Below are 25,575 nucleotides of genomic sequence, written 5' to 3' on the forward strand. Positions count from 1 at the left end.
TTTTGTGTTTTTATTGTGTTGATTATTACCGCGTCTGATAATAGAAATATGATCAATAATTGATATCCTGTATTATTCAAATACTAGTGTATTCATATTGTTATGGCGCAGTCAGGTTTTTTCGATGTTTTTAGTAAAGTATAATCTGTTCCGATGACCTGGAAACACTTTGTTGTCATTTCAAAATGCAGCATTAAGACATTCATATGGGTAATACAATTTAACTTTACGTATTGTCTATGAGTATTACAAGCAGTTAATTACCCTCTATTGTATTAGGACTTTCAAATGAATACGTTTTATGACTAACGAAATTGAGAATGGAAATGGGGAATATGTCAAAGTAAAGAGACAACAACCAGACCGAAGAGCAGACAACAACAACTGGTCATCAAAAGCTCTTCAACTTAAACATGTATTACAAGAAGTTATTTGATAGGTGTCACTATTTAACAGGCATTAATGAGTTTTTTGGAGAAATAGGAACATTTTGTTCATCTTGAGAGGTTGAAATGTTTTTGTTCCTCAATTATCTGGTTATTGCTGTATTAGACGGTTTGTTACATTTGTTTTTACTTCTTGAAGAAATTGTATTGTCCGTCTTTTTCAACTATTTGATTGTAATGCCTTTGTAGTATATCATGCATTCATATATAACTATCTTTATCTTTATTATAGAAATACCATTTGTTAAAGGCGAACATGTAGAAACAGTACATATTTCAAGTTTGGGCAATGGAGGTGTTCAATTCTAATAGAAGAAATGGTGTGAATATTATTATTTTATACGGAAACATCTGAACGTTTCACCCAGACAACAAAACAAGAAAATTATGTTATACGATAACATTAAAAGCTAACAAATTCGTATTGTTGGTATTTCCTTTTTGTATAGACAAATGAAAGTATGTTCTTTTTATCGAATTCTTTCAAAGGTCATTTATCTTAATTCATCGTATTACGATAGTAGGTATGATAAATTATTCACACAGTATTCTATCAACCTACTACGATATACGTTGCTATTAAATTAGTAAAATTTAAGTAAATGTGTAATAGTATAATATGTGAATTTGTCTTTAATTTTTTTTCATTTTGATTCTTTTTAAATAGTGTTGTCAAGTTAAATAGGGTTTTAGAAATTCAATAAAACTAGACAGAAATAAAATAATGGGAATGCTGGTAACCTTGTTTAATGAAATCATTTCCATAATCACATAACATAATTATGTATCAAATCCTTTGTTATGCCTTACACGGATACATATATTCTTCGTAGCAAAATAAGTAATTTGATATCTCTTTGTCAGATATAATCAGGTAAATTCCCTCTGTTTATCATGTGTGTAACAGTGTCTTTTATCTTGCTGATTTCTGAAATTCACTGTGTTATCAATAAAAATCCAACATATGTTCTCGTGTTTATTTAAAACATAAACAACAGTTTAAAAATGCATATATATAATAAAAATGATGTATTATACATATTTTTCGCATCCTCTAAGTGAGCAATTTGAAACACCAATAAAACAAATCAACATTCTATTTAACAGATTATTATCCCCCTTGTTCCAGCTATTATTTCATCAATTAAGCAGACACAAATTGAAAGACAGTTAAACATATACATTAAACCAAAAAAATAAACTTCTGCGAATAATTTTCATTCAATCAGCTGTCAGATTAATAGAATACAGCAATATTAATATTGATTGATTTGAGTATTTATAATTTTGATACGATAGAGAGATACAATATATTTCAGAAAGTCCTGGAATAATCAGAACGATGGTTAAAAATTCAAATAAAAAACTATTTGTACCAGCTTATTACATTTTTTCTGAAAGGGGGGTGTCTATTTCTTTCTATATCATAGTAAACCAAAAAGGATGTTGAATTTGAATCATCGAGACAACAAACAAACCATATAAACAAAGTTAAATCTTAAGGTACACAAATATCTTTGAAGATAATCAATGTAAAACAAATGTATATAAAATTGAGAATGGAAATGGGGAATGTGTCAAAGAGACAACCACTCGACAATAGAACAGACAACATCAGAAGGTCACCAACAGGTCTTCAATGCATAGAGAAATTTTCTCACCCGGATGCGTCCTTCAGCTGACCTCTCAACAAATATATATATATATAGACTAGTTCAGTGACAATGAACGCCATAAACTATAGTTTGCAGTCATGACAACAACCTATATGTTTAAATTTCCATGAGTTTTTATTTTTCTATGGTTGTCAAATCAAGTTCCTTTCATGTCTTTTTATATTTATTTCGTATCTACTAAACACCTTATACTTTACCCATATATATAATAGTAGCTCTATGCAAGTAATTGCAAAAATACATAGGTAAAGCATACTACAAATGACATGTCGTTTTTTCTTAATACATCGATTTGAAAATTAAAAACTGTAATCTGTTGATTAAGATTTTGTATATCCTATATTAAACCCCCTCCTAACAGTTTGAATAGAACATAAGATTTCTTTGTTTGTAAAATATACCTCATGACATTTCAATCGAATACAGATAAAGACGTATCAAACAAAATATGAACAGGTTTACCCCAGTAAGATGCAAAGAAAAGATCATCTTCTATGTGTTGTATTCTGACAGTATTAACTACACGTTGATGCCACAAATAGGTCTTTAATATCGTTAATATTTGAATTAATTTCGCCATTAACGTTTTTTTGCTGCTAGAAAGAAACGAATTCCTTTTTACGACTTTACCGATCAGTTTTACAATGTAGACAAAGCATGAGTCTGACGAACCCAATTATATGTTTGACATATTTAATTAAATCTTTTTCTGGAACGATAAAATGTCGACTTCAAATATATCATGGTAATACCAATGTCCGAAAATAAACAAAGTAATAGACAAGACGGGTTTGACCTTCAAATCCTGATAAGATAATTTCAATAATATATGAAAATAACTTTCACTTCGATATCTCCGGCATCGTATTGACACCTTCATGACATATATGTAACATGTTGTTGTGGTTTATCACGTGTCACCAGACGATGTCACCTCCTCTGATATTGGTTTTACTCCTTCCTCACATTTACACATAATAATGATACATGGAACTGTTGATTCTTGTAACACAACTGGTGTTTGATTACATTTACACATTATAACAGTATTCCGCCTCATGCCTAGCAATGTCATATTTGTACCGTTTGCTGGTTCGTCGTCTGTTTTTGGGTTGCGACGAATAAAAGGCATTTTATCGCATGTACCTGGTGATGTGTTTCTTTTCATAAATCTGTAAATATATGACATACATAATTAATATTATTACGTACATCTTTGCGGTATAACATTTTTTTCAACTATTTGTAAACCAATTTATCAATTAGTTTATAGGGTATGGCTTTCTCCTTGTCATTTAAATATTTAAAAAGAATATACACTGAAACTTATATCACTGTTCTATACTACACGTTTGGTTTGATATTAATCAAAAACAAGTCTGATAATTGTCTTTATGCTTTGCAATGTTCATGAAGATATTTTACAGTGATATGTTAAATCTTGTATTTTGTAATTCATTGAATTCTTTCTAAGTACTTAAGTTAAGCATAGCCTGACATAGTGACTGGTTCTGTGGTTGAGGTTTCAGTGGACATAATAGTCAAGCTCATGTTGTCTTAAGAAGATTTCAATAATGATATTTTATTATATTGTCTAAGGCTGTTGTAGAATATAACCATCAACAGAGTGATATTGTCTAGTTTTCAGTCAAGGCTCGGTATTAAAACCTCATCAATTATAAATGTCTTTATTCATTGTGAGAGTAAGGTTAATAGATTATTTTCTTAGTAATTGCTTATAGTTATCAAAAGTACCAGGATTTTAATTTAGTACGCCATAGTCTACTTAAGACTCATCAGTGACGCTCATATCAAAATAGATATAAAGCCAAACAAGTAGAAAGTTGAAGAGCATTGAGGATCACAAATTCCAAAAATTGTGCCAAATACAGCTAAGGTTATCTATTCTTGGGACAGGAAAATCCATAGTTTTTCGAAAAATTTAAAGTTATGTAAACAGGAAACTCATAAAAATGACCACATAATTGATATTCACGTCAACAACGATAATAATCTTGTGACGAAAAATTAAGTGCACAACAGACATGTATAATTAGAAACGACGAAATTTGAGGCTAGCGTTTTGGCTGACAGATTATCTATGAAAACATATCATTAAAAAACTGCTCAAAAAGCAACTATAGACATTCCATACGCATGTTAGGCAGAAATCTGTTCGCGCGTTTGTTTGAAATGTGTCTACCTCAACCAATTGGTCAACACAAATCTCAATATTAAAGATGATAACCGATTTGCCAAGTATAAGGTCATTATTATTGTTGGTCATCAACATATAAAATGAGATCTAGAGATTGTCCAAAATGGCCCGATTACCTTGACATATATAAACAGTCTAGCGTGTTTTATATTTTAAAATGCATTTCACCTCAACATTATCACAAAACGGTTGATTTCGACTATCTTTGTTTTCATATGGTTATTTAACTTGTAGACATTTGAAAGAGTCTTTCCCAAATAGTAATCCATGTGTTGTTTTCTCTTTTTGAGTAATATGTTACACATGAGTTCCACCTTTTGTAGACATTGACATCAGGACAACCAAAATACACAAACAACCCAAAATAAGTATTGATTTTTTGTTACCCTATTCGATTAACCATTTTCTAATCTGTTATGCTCCTCAACTTTATACTGGTTTGGCTTTTTAACTATTTTGATCAGAGCGTCTTTTATAAGTCTTATGTAGACGAAACGCGGGTCTGACATATATATTTATTTGTGAAGTACAAATTACACCATAAAAGCGAAATAACATTCACTGATTTCTTTTAAATCAAGGTGGACTGCAATAGGTCTTATCTTAATACATTTGATATATGTAGATCGCATCAACAAGAAGATGTAACCACTACAGTCATATTTATTACTGGGTTTTGAAAAATGGCTTTTTCGACTTACCTTGGTTTATGCAACTTGCACATATGGAAAGCTCCATATATGATAGGGTTCAATACTGAATTAGACTGACCAATCGTTGTTAAAACTGTTAATAATGTGTTATCATATGTTTCCTCTGAATCACTGAAGACTTTTTTGGTAAATATGACATAGTAAGGGAACCAGCATATGATTAATGTTCCAACAATAAAAATTGACATTCTCAATGCTTTTCGCTTAGCCTTCCGCATAAACACATTTCTAACATGTCCTCTAGCAATATCTGATGACGAAGAAACATTTTCTGGCTCTGCAAATAAAAATATATGATTATCTATTTGTCATACTTTTTTCTGATTTCTAGTATGTATATGTGTATTAACCTTTTTCAGACAAGTATGTTTGATATATGTTTTCCAATAATAATTTGTAATAATATCCTTTTATTTTGATTACAATAGTGTTCATATATTCATTTCAGAATGGTATTAAATATGTAGTACGTAATTTACGCAGGCTTAGTTTAGCGACATTCAGAATATGAACAAGCATTTTATCGATGATAAATTCATAACACCATTACAGTGTTGTGAGTTAACTGATGATAGTTTGACGGTAATAGATCCGATGTGTTAATTCATTAATTTGACATAATCACATTATTTAAACAGCTGGAATTATCACCCTCAGGAATATTTTGCCTCAGTCATATTTTGTTCAACTTCTGCTGCAATCATTTCTTATTTGATTTATTATTGACATTGAGTCATCGCTAATTTTTTAATAGACGAAATGCACGATAGTTGTGCCAAATGATAAGTCTGGATGCTACATGTATGCTGATGTTTTCACGTGTTCTTGCAAAACAAGTACTATTGTTTCTGAAAAGTAAGCCTTTCTTACATGTAAGATATCATGTCCAAACAATTGTCATTACTCCTTTTAGAGAACATTTGATTTGATTTTTCTTTGGAAAAATAAACAAAACAAAGTAGATACTATAAAAAAGGAAAACTTCTTTATTGGCATTTTCCCCAGTGCAAAATAATCAGTTACACAGATGTTTTGAAACATAAGTTCATATTTTCAAAGACTTGATTCTTCGACAAGTGTAAACTTCCAAATACAACGTGTAATTTTACTTTTTACGGTGAAAAATAAAATAAGTGTATGCTGTATACGGGACTAGTGTATCGTTCATAGATTAATGATGAAATGATTGCTGATCTTGAATCGTTTTTAACCGTCCTTTTTTTGTTCAATATTTGAGATTTGGATATTTGTCTTCACACAATAAGTCGGATATTTAACTGTTCTATGTGTAAAATTGAATGTAGTAATTTGTAAGTAGTTAAAGGGAATTGAGAGTAATGCAATTGCATAAAGTGTAATGGAATTCTGTGTATCATCGAGCTAGATTCACACAGATCTGTTGATACCTTACTTAAAAGGACTAAAAAGACTGCCACCAAGTTCACCCACGTTTTAAAATTTGCTTCATGTCTTTTTTTCCGATGTGTACTGACTCTTATTGTTATCTTTGTTTTTCTTCATTGTTTATACTTTTATAAGTAAATTGTTCTCTGTTTTTTTTATTAAACTTGTTAACATTTTTCACCTCTCATATAATTGTATTCTTTTTAACGGCAATAGTTAAATCAATCTAGCAGAAATGATCATAATCTCAAAGTAATTGCTACAGAAGACTTTTAAGTTTTTATCTTTATGATTTTACCCCAAATATACACAGACAAAGTCCAACAGAATATAACTTGCGAAAGACTAAAAAGTAGCGATTTTAAAATTCCTATGGAGATTTGCATTGAAATGGGAGATAATCCTGCACAAAAGGCAGAAATATCAATAAAAATTGATACAAACTTATTACTTTTTCGCTTTTATTCAGCATAATGTATTGATTCTTGATATTTTAGCCTTCTTTAAAGTATAACAAACAACTCTAAAGGTGTTTTAATATCTTTTATTAAGCTTCAACCTGGATATTGTAATTCATTAGTTTACCTATTATTGAATTTTTCAACATGTCAAGGTACAGAATCTCACATTTAATAAAAAAAATAATTAAGCATATATTCTCATTTTTGTGGTTTGCAGTTTCTTTAAACAAGGTCGATGCTGAACAAAATATAGTTAACTGATATAAACAGTACCAAATTTTCACATTACTTTTTCAAAATGGTCACAAAGCCACAAATTTGCAATTTTTTTAATAAAAAAATGTGCTAAAAATATTAAAAATACCCAAAACACTTTGGTTTTGTACATTTCATAACAGAAGATGATATAATATACTCAAATACGAACTTATAACTTCTCTTTCCAATGTTGATTTCGATAGAAAATTCAAATTGATGATTTTGAGTTTCATCAAATTAAAATGTCTTGGGACTTTTTCCTGTGTATACTTTGGGCTAATGCTTTAGATTAGATGAGACTGTTATTAAAGTGAAAGGGTTAGCGATATAGAACCAGGTTTATTCCACTATTTTCTACATTTGAAAATGCCTGTACCAAGTCAGGAATATGACAGTTCTTGTCCATTCGTTTTTGATTCGTTTTGTTATTTGATTTTGCCATGTGATTATGGACTTTCCTAAATGATTTTCCTCTGAGTTCAGTATTTTTGTGATTTTACTTTTTATAACTTAAACATTTTATGTATCAATAAGTTTGAGGTTTAACCTTAATATGACTGGACTAAAAATAGATAATGCTAAAAAACAAAAGGTGATAATATGTCTATATCGACAACACCATTTGAATAATAGGAATTGTGATAATAAGTCTGATTTAACATAAAAAAAGATGTCAGTTAATTTTGTAAAAACTTGTGAGACGTCGGTTTTTTAAATTTCTATTTATATTTATTTGACGCTTCACGTAGAAAAACGATTGTTTGTGTTTCATTTGAATATAAGTTCACCACACGTGAAAATTGTAATACAATGTTTGTAAACGGTTAAGACGAACTCAACAAGGCTTGCGAAAAAAATTGCCTTTTCTGTTTTACATAAAAGCACGTTGTAGCGAGCATTATTTTTTAATAGTTTGACCGGAGTACAGTTAATTGCATTCCAAACAGGCAAACTGCACATATATAGAAGGTTCATTTGAATATCCAAGATGCATGTATATTGTATACTCAGCTACGCCCGTTAATATAAAGGGCAAGGGCATTGCATATTCTAATTGCCCTAAATGTGAGCATTAAAAAAATCATTATAATAACGTAATGACAGATTAATACCATTGTTGGTAAACAAAATCAACTACACATTAACGGTAAGTTGGTTGACTACACAATAAACGTTAATTTGCAATAAAATTCAGTTTTAACGTTAAGGCAATTTTATTCATTGAACTTACCTCTGAAATCTTTAGATGATTTAGATATTGTATAAAATATAAGACCATACGACACAACCATTATTCCTAAAGGTACCATAAACTGGGTTATCAATGAAAATAAGTTGTACATTTTCTGATATTGCTTCATCGGGTAGGTTTTGTCTATACATTGATAAAAATCTTCCTCAAATGGCCCTCTTAGTACACTAAAAATGAAAACCTGAAATATAATTGGTTTGTCAATCAAAAGTTGTATACAATAATATGTTACACATTTTTATAATATTCAATTATATATGCATTACCTAGCTATAATAACATGTTATAAATTTTTTTAAGCAACCGTTTTTCTCTCTAAAGATTTAATGCAGTTTTAGTCAGATATAAATAAAATTGAGAATGGAAATTAGGAATGTGTCAAAGAGACAACAAACCGACCATACATAGAACAGAAAACAGCAGAAGGTCACCAACAGGTCTTCAATGCAGCGAGAAACTCCAGCACCCGGAGGTGTCCTTCAGTTAGCCCCTAAACAAATATATATACTAGTTGTGTTATAATGCACGCCATACTAAACTTCAAATTGTACACAAGAAACTAAATTTAAAATAATACAAGACTAACAAAGGCCAGAAGCTCCTGACTTGGGACAGGCGCAGACATGCGGAGAGGTTAAACATGTTTATGAAATCTCAACCCTCCCCCTATACCTCTAGCCAGTGTAGTTAAGTAAACGCATAACAATACGCACAAATTCAGTTCAAGAAAAGTCCGAGTTTGATGTCAGAAGATGTAACAAAAGAAAATAAACAAAAAGACAATAACACATAAATAAGAACAGACTTCTAGCAGTTAACTGACATGCTAGCTTCAGACTTCAATTAAACTGATTACTGAACACTGACATCTTTGTGCTTCATTAAGAATATTTCCATAAAAAATTGAATGTGAAATACCTGAACGTATAAGAAGTCTGCATATTGAGCTACATTTACGAATGATGTCCTTAAACCGATGATACAATTTAGTAAATGTTTTGATAAGTTTGTGATATCGAAAACCCTGGTGTAATAATTTTCAGTAATACATAAATTTCTCTCGTTAAAATCTAAAACATTGTTACATAAACACTGTTTGCGTAGGATTTTTGTAAAATAACGAGTTCTTGCATTCACGTTTTAAAAGGATATAGTTGATATGTATTTCTACATATCTGACAGTTATTTATAGCCCTGTAAAACGTTTTATTCAATAAGGTGTTTTTTATTTTGTTTCCTAGAGGTTGTAATCATTTTAAGTTTTGTTGTTTGTCTGCAATTTTTACAGTCATTGAATATTTTCTTAATTTCTTTCTTCTCCAAATAATTTGTTTATATGGGATATATTCGTCATATATTTTTTTTACTGGATTGATAGTGTGTAATTGTAGAACTGTCCTGTTTATTTACCAATCCGAAGTTGCTGTTGTTTAATCATCTTGCACTCGTCATTCAAAAACTGATTTGTAGTGCACGATGTGGAAATAAATAAATTCTCCAATATAAAGGTTATATTTGTAAAGGAAATGGTCGTCATGACATTTGCCCCCAGTAACCCAGAATGAATTGTATTGTATTCAACTTTAAGTGCCGACTGCCATTGAATAGATTGACAATTTATTTTTAATTAATATAAGTTGATGATATTATCGTGACCATTGAATTATAGAAGAATAAAGTATTCAGATATTTTAAGTATGATTAGAAGGTTAAAGGTACATGCAAAGCAATTTATATTATATGCATTCAAGATCTTCACCTTTAATCACGCAAATAAAAGTTTCTGGACAAGGAAAACGGAAAATACAAATAATAAATAGAACAAAAACGTGTATCCCCAATTTTATTTCTAATATTTTCATCAGCTACAAGTATGAAATAGTTTTTTCTTATTTATTTGTTTATAGTGTATCTTTTTATGTTATAATGTTACACTTTTGTCTCTGTTTTTGATGAAGATTTGAGCCTGTAACAAAGCTAAGAACCGTTTGTTCAATGGTAGATGTTAGTCTCTTTAGATCATATATATTTCCTGTTTCTCGTTTTTTATTTAGGTTATACCGTTTGTTTTCTTATATAGATGAGTCTTCACCAGTTTGAGGTTCATTACTGCTTTCTGTTCTGTGTGAGCAAGTGCTTAATGTTTAAGGCCTACTGTTAACTATAATCAACTTTTTATACATTGTGACTTGGATAGAGAGTTGACTCATTTGCACTCATAGCACATCTTTTTATTCATATTTATTAACAAAGAGGTACAAGCAATAAACCTGTATATCCAACCTCATTTTATTGTTAAATCCAGTCTGTCTATCAAGTTATTTATATATTTTCAAAAACGGATGACGTGTACATAGAATATTTTGACATGTGATATTATTTTCAAGGGAATAAACTAAACGGTTTTCTTAACGTCATATTATACGCCCATGAAAATTAAAAGCTGTTACCTTTCATATATTAAAAACAATTTCACGAGCTAAATTTGTTTCCATGTGATTGGGTATATTCCTTTAATACCTGATATCGTTGTAATGGCGTTGAAATTGAATTCATCGTACGGTATCAATATTTTTTCAATTCTTATTTTTTCAATCAGTGCACTGAATAACAAATTGATTAGCAAAGCATTAAAATATTAAATCTTCTTCAATCCTTCTTTATAACGGTTTGTATTAATCTTAACATAAAAAGATATAGACTATACATAATGAACTAAGATACAGTCTTTATGTTGTATTTATATATTTCTATTTCCATTATGAAGCCACCATTATTTTCATTTATTGTTTGGTATTAAACCCGATCAGAGATATCGGTTAATGTTAATGTAAAATGGTTCAAACAGTCATCAAACCGACATGCCGATATGCCTACGCTTGTATTTTCTATCATGATTTCCTTGATAGAGGATTGCTACTCACAAGGAAGCTATTACATCAAGAGTTCTAAATAGTGTAGTTGAAATCATCCCTTTGTTAATTTTACAGACGCCATCACGAGTTGGTTGACCGTAATGGAATAAACGTTTCACAGATGATATCGGATATGTTCCTTATGTCGTAACTACAATACTCATCCCTTTTCACGAATGTGACCTACCTAATTAGACTATTTACCCGATTTGTAATGGCATAAACCACACGACGGGTGCCACATGTGGATTAGGATATGCTTACCCCTCCGGGGTACTTGAGCCCCCCCCCCCCGTTTTTGGTGAGGTCCGTGTCGCTTAGTGTTTAGTTTTCTGTGTTGTTTTTCCTGTTATATTATTTGTCTGTTTGTCTTTTTATCTTTAGCCATGGCGTTGTCAGTTTATTTTCTATCTATGAGTTTAATTCTCCCTCTGGTATCTTTCATTCCTCTTTTACAACCTTGACAACAGTATCATAACTTTTATATCCTTCTTAATAAGTGTGTTAAAATTTTTGTTTAGCTTTTGACATTTCTGTGCTTTGCATAATACCCGAACGTTGAAAATGCCTGCATGTTGATTTATATTTACGAATGATGTCCTTGAACCGATGATAAATTTAGTAAACGTTTTGACAAGTATGTGGTATTGTAAAACATTGTGTAATAAATAAATTAATACGTTGTTACATACACGAGCGAACCAAAAAAAAAAGAGGTATATAAACACCATAAGATGGTGACAGGAACGTTACGATAAAAAAAAAAAGGATAATTAATAGCAGGAAGGGAACAATCATCTCTTAAATAATAAATTTTGGTATTAAGCTTTCCGTTAATGATATAGATATGAAGAGTCAGGACCGGGCAGTGCTCATTGTTAGTATTAGCTTTATTTAAAGTTAATTTAACGGATAGAATCTCTTTAGTAAACATTTCTAAACACATTTTTTCTATACAAAAGTCTATAAACTTATATTTCACAGAAAGAAAAGTGAGGACTTTGGAAGGATATTCTTATGAATCATGCTATGTGTTCTCAACGTTTAATTAGAAATCTAAGGAATTTAAAAAGCATTTTTTTACATTTTAATAAAACCATAATGATCATTATTATTATTATTAACAATCAATATCAAACTGACAAATATGTCAAGACAAGTTATGCGACACTCTATTATGTTTAGGAATACTATTACGAATCAATGTTTAGGTGTTTTAACTCCCGAGCTGCGTGGTTTCGCTGTCCTATATTTGTTTACGTGTTATGTACGCATAACTCATGCATATACAAGTTCAGTTGAATGACGCCTTTGACAAGGGACAGTGTTATTGAGAATGATCTGCATACTTATGTACCACAGTAAAGAATTTAAGTCTATACATAGTTTCTAGTTAGGTTTCTGTTATTCAATTTCTTGTGTGTTTACTCTTATTCAATCTGCAGCTTTTTGTATTTTAGGAACAGAGAGACAGAGAGAGAGAGTGCGAAAATAACCTTACGGGTGCCACATGTGCAGCATGATCTGCTTACCCTTCCGGAGCACCTGAGATCACCCCTAGTTTTTAGTGGGGATCGTGTTGTTTATTCTTTAGTTTTCTATGTTGTGTCATGTGTACTATTGTTTTTCTGTTTGTCTTTTTTCATTTTTAGCCATGGCGTTGTCAGTCTGTTTTAGATTTATGAGTTTGACTGTCTCTTTGGTTTCTTTCGTCCCTCTTTTACAACGCCATGGCTAAAAAAAGAAAAATAACAAACAGAAAAACAGACAGACAGACAAACAATAGTACACAAGACACAAGATAGAACACTAAAGACTAATCAAGACGAAGCCTATATACACACTTATCAAAATTATATATAGTATTACCTTGTTTTATCATACTAAGAAGAATATTTAGGTCGAAAGTTTAGACGTGGCTGGTAATGTTATTAAAGAAAATGATTACTGTTTCAATGTGATTAACGAGAGGTGGATTTAAAGTGATCTACAACCACTTAAAACCATACACAACACTAATTAGTCTGACTTGGGAAATTGTCTTTTCATTTCGAGATGATGACACCTGATTGCGAAAAGAAAATAATGTCAAGACTAAACAAAATGTTCCACGAAACTCATATCGCGCACGTAACAATGCTTTACGACTTTTTCGTATAATCTTCAACAAAAACGCGACAAATAGATTTAAATCATTCTTTAAAGATATAACTTGTAGAAACAATCGATTGAAGATTTAATTTGTCCTCGACTCTTTTGTAGATTTGTCCTAATGATAATTATTGTTTTGACAGTGTCTCTCTATTTTCTAAACCAAGTCAGGAATTTGTCAATTGTTATTCATTCGTTTGATGTGTATGAAATTTAATTTTTTCATTTGATTATAAACTTTCTGTCTTGAATTTTCCTCAGAGTTTGGTACTTTCTTAATTTTACTGTTTTGCAATGGTTCTGCATAAAAAAGAACAAAATATAATTCGTCTTCGTTTGATGATATCATATAAAAGTGGGTCTAAATATACAAAAGCGATAGTCAAAGTGTCGCCTGACGATTTCGACAACATTGACCTGTTGATAGATTTTTAACTGAAGAACGTTTGTCATTTACAGTTTCTGTCTTTCTACTACATTTACCACTAAACAAATGAGTAAAAAAAATTGTGAGGGCAATATCCATGTTCTACTTATTTGTCACTCCCATCCTGCAGATCAGTTCTGCTATCAACGAGGGTGGTAAAAGGTTATTTATGCAACGTGTTTTGCCATTTTTTTTAACGTGCAGCCGTGAAAAAGGTTCGTCATTCACCGAGTTTCGTGAAATCGGTAAAAAGATCAACGTACACAAAATTGTTAGTTCATTGTAAAATGGCAACTTTTGTTCGCGTTCTTCCATGCAGATATTTCCCTTTACGCTTCCATCAACTTTTCCGACGAAGACACAATAATGAAAGAAAAAATTACTTTTTTAAGTTGTTGACAGATTTCGACAATTTTATTTGTTAGTAACTCTTGTCTTGTTGATCATTTTTACTTACTGTAGTTTATTTATATATAGTATTGTTCCCCCCTTTAGCTTAAATTGGGAAACAATTATTCACCAATAGGGATATATGTAAATTCGATTTTGGATTAAAAAAAACTGCAGCAATTGTATCCCCCTCCCACCCAAAAACTATTTAAATTAAGTTTTTTTTTTTATCCTACAGTGATCTTTTGATGGCGTTCCTCTCACAACGGTTATAATTCAACTATTGCAAGGAACCTAGTGACGAATTTCTCATATTCATAACTGTTTTGTAAATTTTCTCTAGCTGTTTTGAGACAGGAGAGATAAACAGTAGCCGTTTTAAAACAGAAGTCATATGCATTAGTATTATTACTCTTGGGATATTATTGGTAATTAAGTTACAGATTTAGTTCACTAAAATCTTCTTATGGTTAATACTGATTATTTTAATACGCCCAAAACCTAAGAAATAATATCACTGTAAACAACAATATCAGTTCATTTTTAAGTTGTCCAAGCTGTCTGTTTTTTGTACCTATTAAACAAATTGAAAGTCGAAGTCGCAATTAAACCATACAACACAATTGATTATTATAGTGATCTAAAAATTATATTTGTTTATTAAATTCTTTAATTGCCAGGAGCATATGATCCAGTGCAGTGTATTTCGTTCGTATTTTTTTCGTAAATCATTCAGGAATGTTGTGTCAACCATATTTTTCAACTTTTTCTTTACTTTGCTTTCCAATTTTTCTATTCGAGAGTCAAAATGAATCTTCCGTTGACCGTACGCACTTTTGGCATTAACGATTATTAAATAAAATGGGAATGTGCAAAAGAGACAACAATCTTACAAAAAGGCAAAGTTGAGTTTATTTACTTAATGTTTTTTTCCATAGTAATTGTGGATGGCTGAGTAATTAATTGGCATATCTTTTTATTTGTATCTTACACTTTTTTACCAATTATTTTCCAGCAGAAGTAATTTTTGGAAGATAACTCGAACAGTAAAATTCCACTTTTGATCAGCAGTTTAAAACGATACCGTTTTCGTGAATCAAAACTAATTAAACATATCGTGCTCTTTGGTATTAATAGTTTACATTTAAAGATGAAGTTTTACGTTGTTTATGGTTTGGTTTTGAAATGTCATTTAAGGAAATTACGTTCAGTGTACTCAAGAAATTATTATAGTTCTCCATTTATATGTCTGATGAAAAAGTTTATAGTTTCTGTTTTGATGTTGTTATATTCTGTGAAAACAACAGAAATTGATCATAACACCTGGTATTACAATGAAATAGGATTAATATATATTTATGTAACCTTTGAAGCCAATAGTACTTTCTGAATGTGGGTTTAGTCATGATGTTTGTACTATAAGAAAGCGTTATTTTTTTAATTGCACAATAATAACAAACAATAGCAACAAAACTATTAATGTTAGTTATATGATTATATTGAACTTATGCACTTATATAACCTTTTTGATTCGAGCGTCACTAGTGAGTCTTTTGTAGACAAAACGCGCGTCTGGCGTAAATATTAAATTTTGTTCCGGGTATCTATGATGAGTTTATTTACTTATTAAGTCATACTCGTATCGTATTATTAAAATCCCGCATCGCAGATGCAACGATCCCAAAAAACAATATTTGTATGGCATGCCTTTCGTCCATCTCTTTTTCTGTCCGTTCTTATGTCGGTCAACAATGTTGGTGAACGCATTAACTCAATAAGAAGATATTTGCGAACATTCTATTTTTTCCATATTAACAAGACTTAGCAACCGAAAACATTTCGTATTTACGTGTGTGGTTTTTTGTATATGACTACTTGACTTAATCATAAACGCACGAACAAAACATGATATTGAGGTTTCGCATAGCGGTGCATCTCGCTAAATATAAAATTGAAAATTTCTGAAATTGCTTTCGTAAACTCATAGTCAGCTAGGAAATAAATAATTACTAAGAACCTATTTTTATTTTTGAAATCCTTTGTAAAATGCTCATTACCTCAGCTCTAATAAAAAGGGCGATTAGATACCCTCCTGACATCATTAATTTTCAAATATAGTGTATCGATCATTAGCAAAAAAGGCGATTAATTTTCAGTTGTACACGCAATTTTCTTTTAAATATCATGAAAATGGAAAACCTTTATCAATCTTTGATCCTCATTAGTAAACATGCAATTTCTCGAATTATTATGAGTAAATGTCAGTTCATTGTAACTCAGTTTTCAAGATATGTCGAACAACGGTGATTTAAAATGCATCACTTAATAATGTAATAAGTAATAACTGACACGATAATTTAGGCAACATGTTAAACCTTAAGATGGACAATCTCTAAGAACAAAATGTTATATTTATTCGTAGAGAACATTTGGTTGATAGATTAAAACGTTTTATTGATTAAACGCAGAAAGAGGTGCTCAGAAAAAATTTTGAAAATGTTTTGGAATACCTAGAACATTGTGAGAATTAATGATTGATATAAATGTCTGAATTTGTAATTGTTTCCAGATACAATGGTTTACTTTTTAAAACGGCGCCTTGTTTGGCGGGATGTCTCATTGTCACTAATACCACATCTTCTAAAGTTATATATATTAAACTTGTCATGTTATGCATTGATCTGAAACTTTCAATTTTGAATGTTTATTGTAAATAACATAATCCCCATATATAGGCAGTCACAATATATCAAAAACGTTGTTTAGCAATACATTATAGTTAAAGTACCTAGAATACATTAACGACCATACATTGGACATAAAGATGGCGCTTTACAATATGCAATACTAATCAAATTTTAACTTGGACTTGAATAATATATGTGTGCACCAAAAACACACCCCAAGCATTTTTATAGAGCTTGTGGAAGCAATATAATGCATGAGAAGTTATCTTTTGGCTTTTAAGTTTAATAACCACAATGTAAGATTTTTTTTAAATTCAAGTCGTTGATAAAGAAATTCTGAAGCGATAATGCCTTTTTTTTTAATCAACCCAGCTGCACAAGTAAAACATGTGACACTTTAATGAATACGTTTCCAATTTTCTATATTATCTGCAGAAAGTCATCAGAATAATGTAAAGAAACACCACCAGATTGTTTTAAATTGCATTTGTCCTTAAAATATCTAAAATCAGTGTGAAAACAAGGAGAAGCGTGTGTAATTCAGGGAGACAGTAGCCTCATGACACAAACCACCAAACACACAACATTAGAGAGATAGTCACAATTTAAAGAAATACACAGGTGTCTGTATTCTATGTGAAGCTATCAGGAACGAATAAATATATGCATTCAATATTAGTTCATCACTATACAAAACAAGATATAAAAGTCATTGTCAAAATACGCATCTGGTGCACAACAATTTGTACCGTTTATGGCAATAAAACAGCAATTTTACAGGGATTCTATTCTTAAAAAAGATGCTTTATAGTTATATAATATCTTTATGATATGAAATAGGATTCCAAGTCGACATTGAATTCAAAATTTGATTTACATGATCCATTTTAACGCATTTATAAGGATACATAATATTTGAAGTATAATCAGTTGAGAAATAAAGTGAAACCATGATATGAACAAATTAATAAAATAAGAGAAATCTTTATGACATTCCCTGATATTTTACATTCATCATTACAGCATCAAAATATGTGCACATGGTGAAATATTATAAAACGAGGAATGATAAAACTTCACAAAATCAATCACAGATGCCAAAATAAATTGAAGTAACGCAAAAGTCCCTTTCATCGCCTTCAATAATACAAAAATGTCATAGAGGAGCTTGAAATCAAATGTGATATCATTTATTAGTAAACATCATTTCGCATACTGTATCAAGCATTTTTAGAAACTGTCTAGTTTTCATTCAAAAACATTACAAAAAAATTGAATGAAACTATCTCAATGTAATTACGAATTTCCGATTGTTTAAAAATTCAAATATCACTGCTTGACTTAAACTTAAATTATAGGATTTGATGTTTGCTATGGTGGTGTGGTTTTTTGAATGATTTTGATGTGTCTTCTCGGTATAAACTGCCTTTCTTAATGAGAAAAAAAAAATCTGCGAAAATCGCATGAATCAGAATGCAGCGAGACATGTAACAAATATATATTAAGTTACGATGGATGCATTTTTCACCATAAAAATCAAAACTCAATTAAATAGCAAGATAGGTTATAGCTAAACTAAAATAAACGTATTACTAGTATAAAAATATAAATTACCCTAACATTATACAAACTTCGGGCAATGACGCAAATATCGATAACATTTAATGCAATTAAAGGGCAATCACTGTCAAATTAACACATACTTTCATATCACGAATGTTTACATTTAGGAGAACACTAGAGACACCACATCAATGTGTATGTATCCAATCTAAAAAAATATATATTGAAATAATGAATATCATGAAAATTTTTGCATGGTAGATACATGTTTAATCGGATAAGTAATTAATGATTTAGATAAGAGTTGTTTGGTGTTTGCATTATGGTTATCATCATGGCTAATGGTGTTTTAGGGGAGTTGAAATTATGCACGCACGTAGTTAACCTAGGTTCCGAAAGCGTACTTTCAAAGTTTACCTGCTATGAGAAGCACTACGAAAGTTGCAATTGCTAGTGGCATAAATTCTGTTTGCTTCGCGAAATAGCAAGGTATGGGAGGGATTTACCTGTCAAGACATTAGCTATTATGTTGTGTTTTTGAAACTCTTGTTCTTCTTTTTGCAGTTTTTTCATTTATACCATGATGATTTCTGTTGGATTGTTTTTTTCGAAATTTATTATGTTTTGAGGTCTTCTTCAACTTCTGTCCATCTGGATGTGCAAATCAATAACAAATAATCGGGAAAATACATTCATGTGTTAATTTACCTTTTTTGATTGAGTTAAGCCTGTCAATTGATATTTTATCGTGTGTTTTTCTATGTTGTGATTTTATGCTATTTTTCAGAAAAAAGGAAGAAGGTTTGGTACCATCAAAACGTTTAAGCCCGCTGCAAATGTTTGCACCTGTCCTAAGTCAGGAAGTTGATGTACAGTAGTTGTCGTTTGTTAATGTAATGTATACGTTTTTCTCGTTTCTCGTTTTTTTTTATATAGATTACACTTTTGGTTTTCCCGTTTGAATGGTTTAACACTAGTAATTGTGGGGCCCTTTATAGCTTGTCGTTCGGTGTGAGCAAAAACTCCGTGTTCAAGGCTGACTTATAATGGTTTACTTTTATAAATTGTAATTTGGATTGAGAGTTGTCTCATTGGCACTCACACCACATCTTCCTATATCTATATAGGATCGGTCCTGCTTAAGTTTCCCCAAAAGCGTACCCTATTTTTGAGGCATCGACCGCTATGAAGATATAGTATCTGAAATTTAGGCAGTGAAGCAAATATGTTTTATACAATTGTCAGTAAATGGTCATTACTGTGAGGTGAACACATTTGATCACCAATAAGGTTGATAATTCCAGTGTCCTTCCAAACATTTTTAATAAAAAAAAAACATTTTCAAATGTTTTCTGCTCCATCTTAACAAAACTATGTGTTTCATTTCACAGTTCCAAATTTATTGGAATTCACAATTCCTTATGCTCCTGTACGAAGTTATTTCTATCATTGATTATTTGGTTTAAGCTTCCAATGTTGCTTACGATGCTTTTCTAACATTTCAATCGTCCGAAAAAAAGACTAATAGTTCTTACGAATAAATGAAATACGCGCAATTAAAAACGTTAAGAAACTAACTGTTCCATTTCAAATTAACTGTTTTAAGATTGTGGAGTCCAGATTAATTCTTAATTACAAATAGCGGCAATATCAGTCTTTTTTCACTGAAAATTAGCAAATTACTTTCATTCAAACATGTCTTTAATTCTATCATTTTATATCGTTCTTGTAAGTAAATGGCACATTTTTTCAGTTGATAACAACTATGTCATGTCTTTATGTCAGCGGAGATTACTCAGATTATATGATTTTATAAGAGAGTGTATAGTAAATAAACCTAAGTATGTTCTATAAACGCACATACTAGCTGCTGATCTCTAGTTGTTCATAATATAGTTTATTTTATTCTATTCTCATTACGTGCTTTTATCATATATCAACAGTATACAGCAAGACTATTTTAAGCAACCTGCAGATCAAAAACAAAACAAGTGGATATATACCGTTCAATATATATTATTTGGCAAGGCATGACACATTATAACTGTTTAAATTACAAATCCCAAATTACTTTGAATCAAAATAATATATTCAAAATAGAATATTTCTTTGTGTTTGTGTTATCACTATTAATAAGCTTGTGATATGCGTTAAATTATAAAATACTTTAACCATTACTGTTTTTTTACAGAAAAATAAAAACTAGTAGTAATACTCAAAATTTAAATAGCACGTGTGATGAATAAAGGCAACAGTAGCATACCGCTGTTCAAAACTCATAAATCCATGGAAAAAAAAACAAAATCGGGGTAACAAAAGTAACTTACCTGAGGTAAACTAAATAAGGCACTGAGTATCCAAGATATAACAATCATGATTTTGACTCGTCTTGGAGCTTTGTGACGACTGATAGGGTCCATTATTACGCAACATCGGTCCAAACTGATCACAACAGTAATATAGGTTGACGCAAGTAAACCTGTAGCAGTACCAAATTTAACAAGTTTACACATGACGTTTCCGGCATACCACTGGACTGTCGAAGCCCATGCGGCTTCAACTCCCATTATAAAAAATGTAATTAACAAATCAGCTACTGCCAAATTAACAATTAATATATTTATCGTTGATCTTCTCTTCCGTATTCTGTACATTTGGATTATTGTGGCTGTGTTTCCTATCAAAGCCATTAAAAACATTAGACTAAACACAATAGTTCTTGTCATTAGAGCCTCATTGAATTTTGGTGGTTGTTCACTTTGAAGTGTCCATCTCGTACGAGTACCGTTTTCATCAATAAAAAACGTCAAATTATATGTAAAATTCTTATCCATAGCACCGAATGATAGTCTTTAAAAGGTATAACAATTGAATAACATTCCAAGAGAAACGAGTTTTCTTGTTATTTAGTTTAAATCTTTGAGCGCTAAATTTGGTGAATTCTACTTTTACTTTCAGAAATAATAATTACTAACTAATTTTTATCAATATACTGGAGATAACAATAGAGACCGATCAAATGAAATATCCTGTATGTTAAACCATATTTATATTCTTATACTATGACATGCATTGATTCGCTACTTAGTTTTATTTCCCGTATAAGGCTTATGTATAGCGTTATTGGTCAAATCATGTAGCAGCTGCTTGATTGACATTAAACATTAACCGTGAAAACGATATGTTACGCCAGTTAATTGAAGATATATGACAAAATCTCATCAGATAAATATCTTATATCACGTGATTCTAATACAGTTTCTAGACGATTAAAAGAGATGTGATAGGTAATTATCTTTTTACATCATAAAGTGATTACACATTGACATCAAATCAGCTTCCAATAGTTTACTTGATCCAAATCATGAGTGTTTCAGCTTTTAGTGATAACCAAAATAACCATTGATGAATCCTTTGTCGAAAGCGATTTTCTTTTTTTACCCGCATCAATAAAACTCCGATCCAAATATTTAATCCAATGATATATCAATGCATGTACATTAATTCTGTAAAACCTATATTAAAACAAAAGTTTTAAAGGAACAGCTGCAAAATTAGCTTTGAGTCCAATTTGTGTGAAGCGGTGGAACCTTTTTTACTCTTTTGAATTTGCCATTTTGTTAAAAAACAATTTGGTTTATAACTTTTCTTGAAGTTCGGTATTTTTGTTGTTTTACTTATATCCTAATCATTTCTAAATGGATAACTGGAAAATTTGAGAAATGTATGTTAAAGTTGGGCTAAACGCGGACCCAATGTAAACATACTCTTTCCGAATGGGTTAAAGCTGTAAATTCGTTCAAAAAAATAAGAATTTACAAAAAAATGAATTGGTCTATAAAAACATGTCACCTAGATCTTTGCAGACCAAACTATTGCTTAGTACCTGCAACTCCATGACAAATAAAAAGTAAATTGATGCTTATTTGCAAGAAAAAATACGATGGACGCCATCGGTGGCACACCATGTGGTTGTCATGTTTCGCTGACTTTAACTATAGTGACTTTTATTGTTTTTTGTAGTTGTTTTCTATGATGAGTGTTTTCCATTGATCTGGTTTAATGGTCTCCTTGGTTTCTTCGGACATTTTGTTAATGATAATGAGATATAAAAAAACAAGACAAAAAGACGTTTAAAATGAACAAAATCGCTTGATTTGATATGATAGAAAACGGTTTCTGCTGTTGATGATTCACCTGCCATGTAATTGCAGAATCAATGAAAAGGTCACGAAAGGGAGATTGTAGACATGTTGACACTAATGAAAAAAAATATGAATTATCTAAAAGGTTTCTGAACCTTTGGCATAAAGGCTAACAAAGACAATATACTTTTCCAATAAATGGCGATGACTGTAAAGTTTATACATGCATTTATGAAAGAAGGATTGATATTTCAAGAGACCTTCGGATGGTTGAAGATGAAGAAAAACCACACAACAATAACACAATCTATACAAAATTAATTTCTATTCCTAATATCAAATTATTTATAATGATAACTCACTTTGGATCTGTATACAGTTGGTTCAATTATTGATCTTCTAATTCAGGCCTCAAATACAAATTGAATGTACACACTATGCAATTTAATATGTAATCACGTTTCTTAAAAAAAGAATTTTGAATTATCGGTATTAAAAAGAAAAGATAGAAATAAAAGGCCTAAACGCGAAACAAAGACGAAGATACTTTTTCCGAATGAGTTAAAACTGTTCTAAGTTATAGATTGAAATAAACAATTAATTTCCCCATAGGCGACAATGGTAGCCTTTTTCGAGATACAGACTTTAGAAAGTTGATTCTTTTAACGAAACCTTGCTAGAATCAAAGAAAAGTTATTAGGACAGTATTTTTTGGTTAAAAAAATATAAGTTCGCGTTGCTTTTCTTGGCGTATTTTGTACTTATCTCCCATGCCTATCAATTTTGCCCTTAAAATACGTGTCTTGTCCTAGCGTTGAAAAGTCATCTCAGTGCCTTTAGGGCTACGGAATAATTTTTATCAAGCCTTTTGTATAAAGCAGAGTGCACGAAGTGTCTAATGATAAAAAATAACGGGCGCACATATCGACCAATAAGGATTCGCCATACTCTTAATTCTGAATACCATGTTATGTTCATAAAAAGGCTGCGCCCATAACATCTAATGGTGTATTGTAACCTATAGGATACCAGAATAACTGTTTAATCTTGAATTCTAGTGGTTTGATCATATTCCTTTTTGTGATGTTTTGAATGAGTGATTGCACAAGGTAGTAAAAAGGTATTTTTCTGTTACCTTTATATGTTATGCTTTCATATCATAAGACCCTAACCTGCTCGTTGCATTGAATATCGCTTCTGATGTAGTTCAGGCGATTTTGTTTTTTTACCCGATTTTTTGACGCGCGTCAAACGCTTTCCTATCAATAAAGTGCTAAAAACTTCTGTAGTTAAAACACATTCTTTCGTAAATCCTTTAAAAATTAAATATTGTACAGGAAGAAAACAACTATGATAAAGGTAGATGTTGATGTCAGTATCTTTGAATATATATTTGCGTAAATAGATTTTAATGCCACGTTTTTGATCCATTTGTGTATTTTATTTGCCTCGAAATGTGTATATTCAATTTTATATCATGTATTGTTCTAAACGTATTATTGGTTAGTTCTAATTCCCTTTTGTGATATTTTGAATGGGTGATTGTACAAGGTAATAGTTTGTTTCTGTTTATGTTTCATTGTCGTTTGTTTTTATTCACTCTAGTGTTTCTGGTGTTTCATTGTTTTCTTTCAAAGTTGATGTGTTTCCATCGGTTTTAGTTTGTTACCTGGATTTTTTTTTGTCGCAATCGATTTATGGCTTTCGAACAGCGGTATTCTTCTGTTGCCTTTATATGTCATGCTTTCATATATTAAGAACCTAACTCGCTCGATGCAGTATATATCGCTTCTAATGTAGTTCAGGCGATTTTCTGTTTTACCCGATTTTTTGCCGCGCGTTAAACGCTTTTCTATTCATTAAAAGCTGAAACCTTCTGTCGTTCAAACACATTGTTTCGTAAATCCTTAAAAAAATTGAATAATGTACGGGAAGAAAATTACTTTCATAAGGGTAGGTAATGATGTCAGTATCCTTGTTTATAAATTACGTAAATAGATTTTATTGCCACGTTTCTGATCTCTTGGTATATTTTATTTACCTGGATATTTTGTACATTAAATGTTATATCATGTATTGTTATATCCGTATTATGTAGAACGCAGTTTTAAAATTAAAAGGTATCTTTTAAATGCAGACTTTAATGTCATAACTGCTAGACAAAATTATATAAATCATTTCTTAACAAATTTTTTTATCGTCATTATCTTTCTCTGAAAAAATTTGTCAAACAGTTCTCTAAATGTTTTGGGAAATTATATGTTTATTTATATAGAGTTGAATACGAACTACACATGTATCATACAAAAATATAAGGCATCGATCTTTGTAAATCCATTTCCTGAAGTAAGTTTGAAAATGAATTGACCAAAATATTTATTCAGAAGCTGAAAATCAAAGGACAAGGTATGAATTAATATTCTTAGAATAAATAATATGCAAACTAAAGAAAAATCATAACGAGTGTTATATATGCGACTATATACATATAAATATCAACAGAAGAGAGAAGTGTTTATAAAATTGATAGTTATCTTACAGAATAAGAAAAAAATACTGAACTCCAAGGAAACTTCAAAAAGGAAATTCCGTTATCAAATGGCAAAATCAAAAGCTGAAACACATCAAACAAATGGATAACAAATGTTATATTCCTGACATGGTTAAGGCACTTTCTCTTGTCGACAATGACGTATTAATTCTGGTTATAGAGGTAGCTAAACGTCTTACATAAATATTATAAAATATATAGTAAAATATATATACATTGTATAATATGTTTATTGAAAAATGATTCTCTTAAAGCTTTAACTAAGAATCGTTTTCTAATTAAAATATGTAAAGTTAAATGGAAATGTCTCTCTATTAT

General features: G+C 30.6%; 1 protein-coding gene across 1 annotated transcript; it reads right to left on the reverse strand.

Moving 5' to 3' along the window:
* Window positions 1-1,514: 1,514 nt before the first annotated feature.
* LOC134714066 (gonadotropin-releasing hormone receptor-like) lies at window positions 1,515-21,539 on the reverse strand. Its single transcript, XM_063575314.1, has 4 exons — window positions 20,889-21,539; window positions 8,408-8,609; window positions 5,042-5,330; window positions 1,515-3,294 (listed from the first exon to the last, which is right to left on the reverse strand). The coding sequence occupies exons 1-4, from the start codon at window positions 21,393-21,395 to the stop codon at window positions 3,033-3,035; spliced, it is 1,260 nt and encodes a 419-aa protein (XP_063431384.1). The 5' UTR covers window positions 21,396-21,539; the 3' UTR covers window positions 1,515-3,032.
* Window positions 21,540-25,575: the final 4,036 nt, after the last annotated feature.

Source organism: Mytilus trossulus, chromosome 4 (genome assembly GCF_036588685.1).
Source record: "Mytilus trossulus isolate FHL-02 chromosome 4, PNRI_Mtr1.1.1.hap1, whole genome shotgun sequence".
NCBI classification, from domain to species: Eukaryota; Metazoa; Mollusca; class Bivalvia; order Mytilida; family Mytilidae; genus Mytilus; species Mytilus trossulus.

Coding starts and splice junctions, on each gene's coding strand:
- LOC134714066 (XM_063575314.1), bottom strand. CDS start 21,395: ATGGATAAGAATTTTACATATAATTTGACGTTTTTTATTGATGAAAAC. Junction 8,610..20,888: donor CCTTATTTAGTTTACCTCAG/GTAAGTTACTTT, acceptor ATTATATTTCAG/GTTTTCATTTTTAGTGTACT. Junction 5,331..8,407: donor ATCATCTAAAGATTTCAGAG/GTAAGTTCAATG, acceptor TTTTATTTGCAG/AGCCAGAAAATGTTTCTTCG.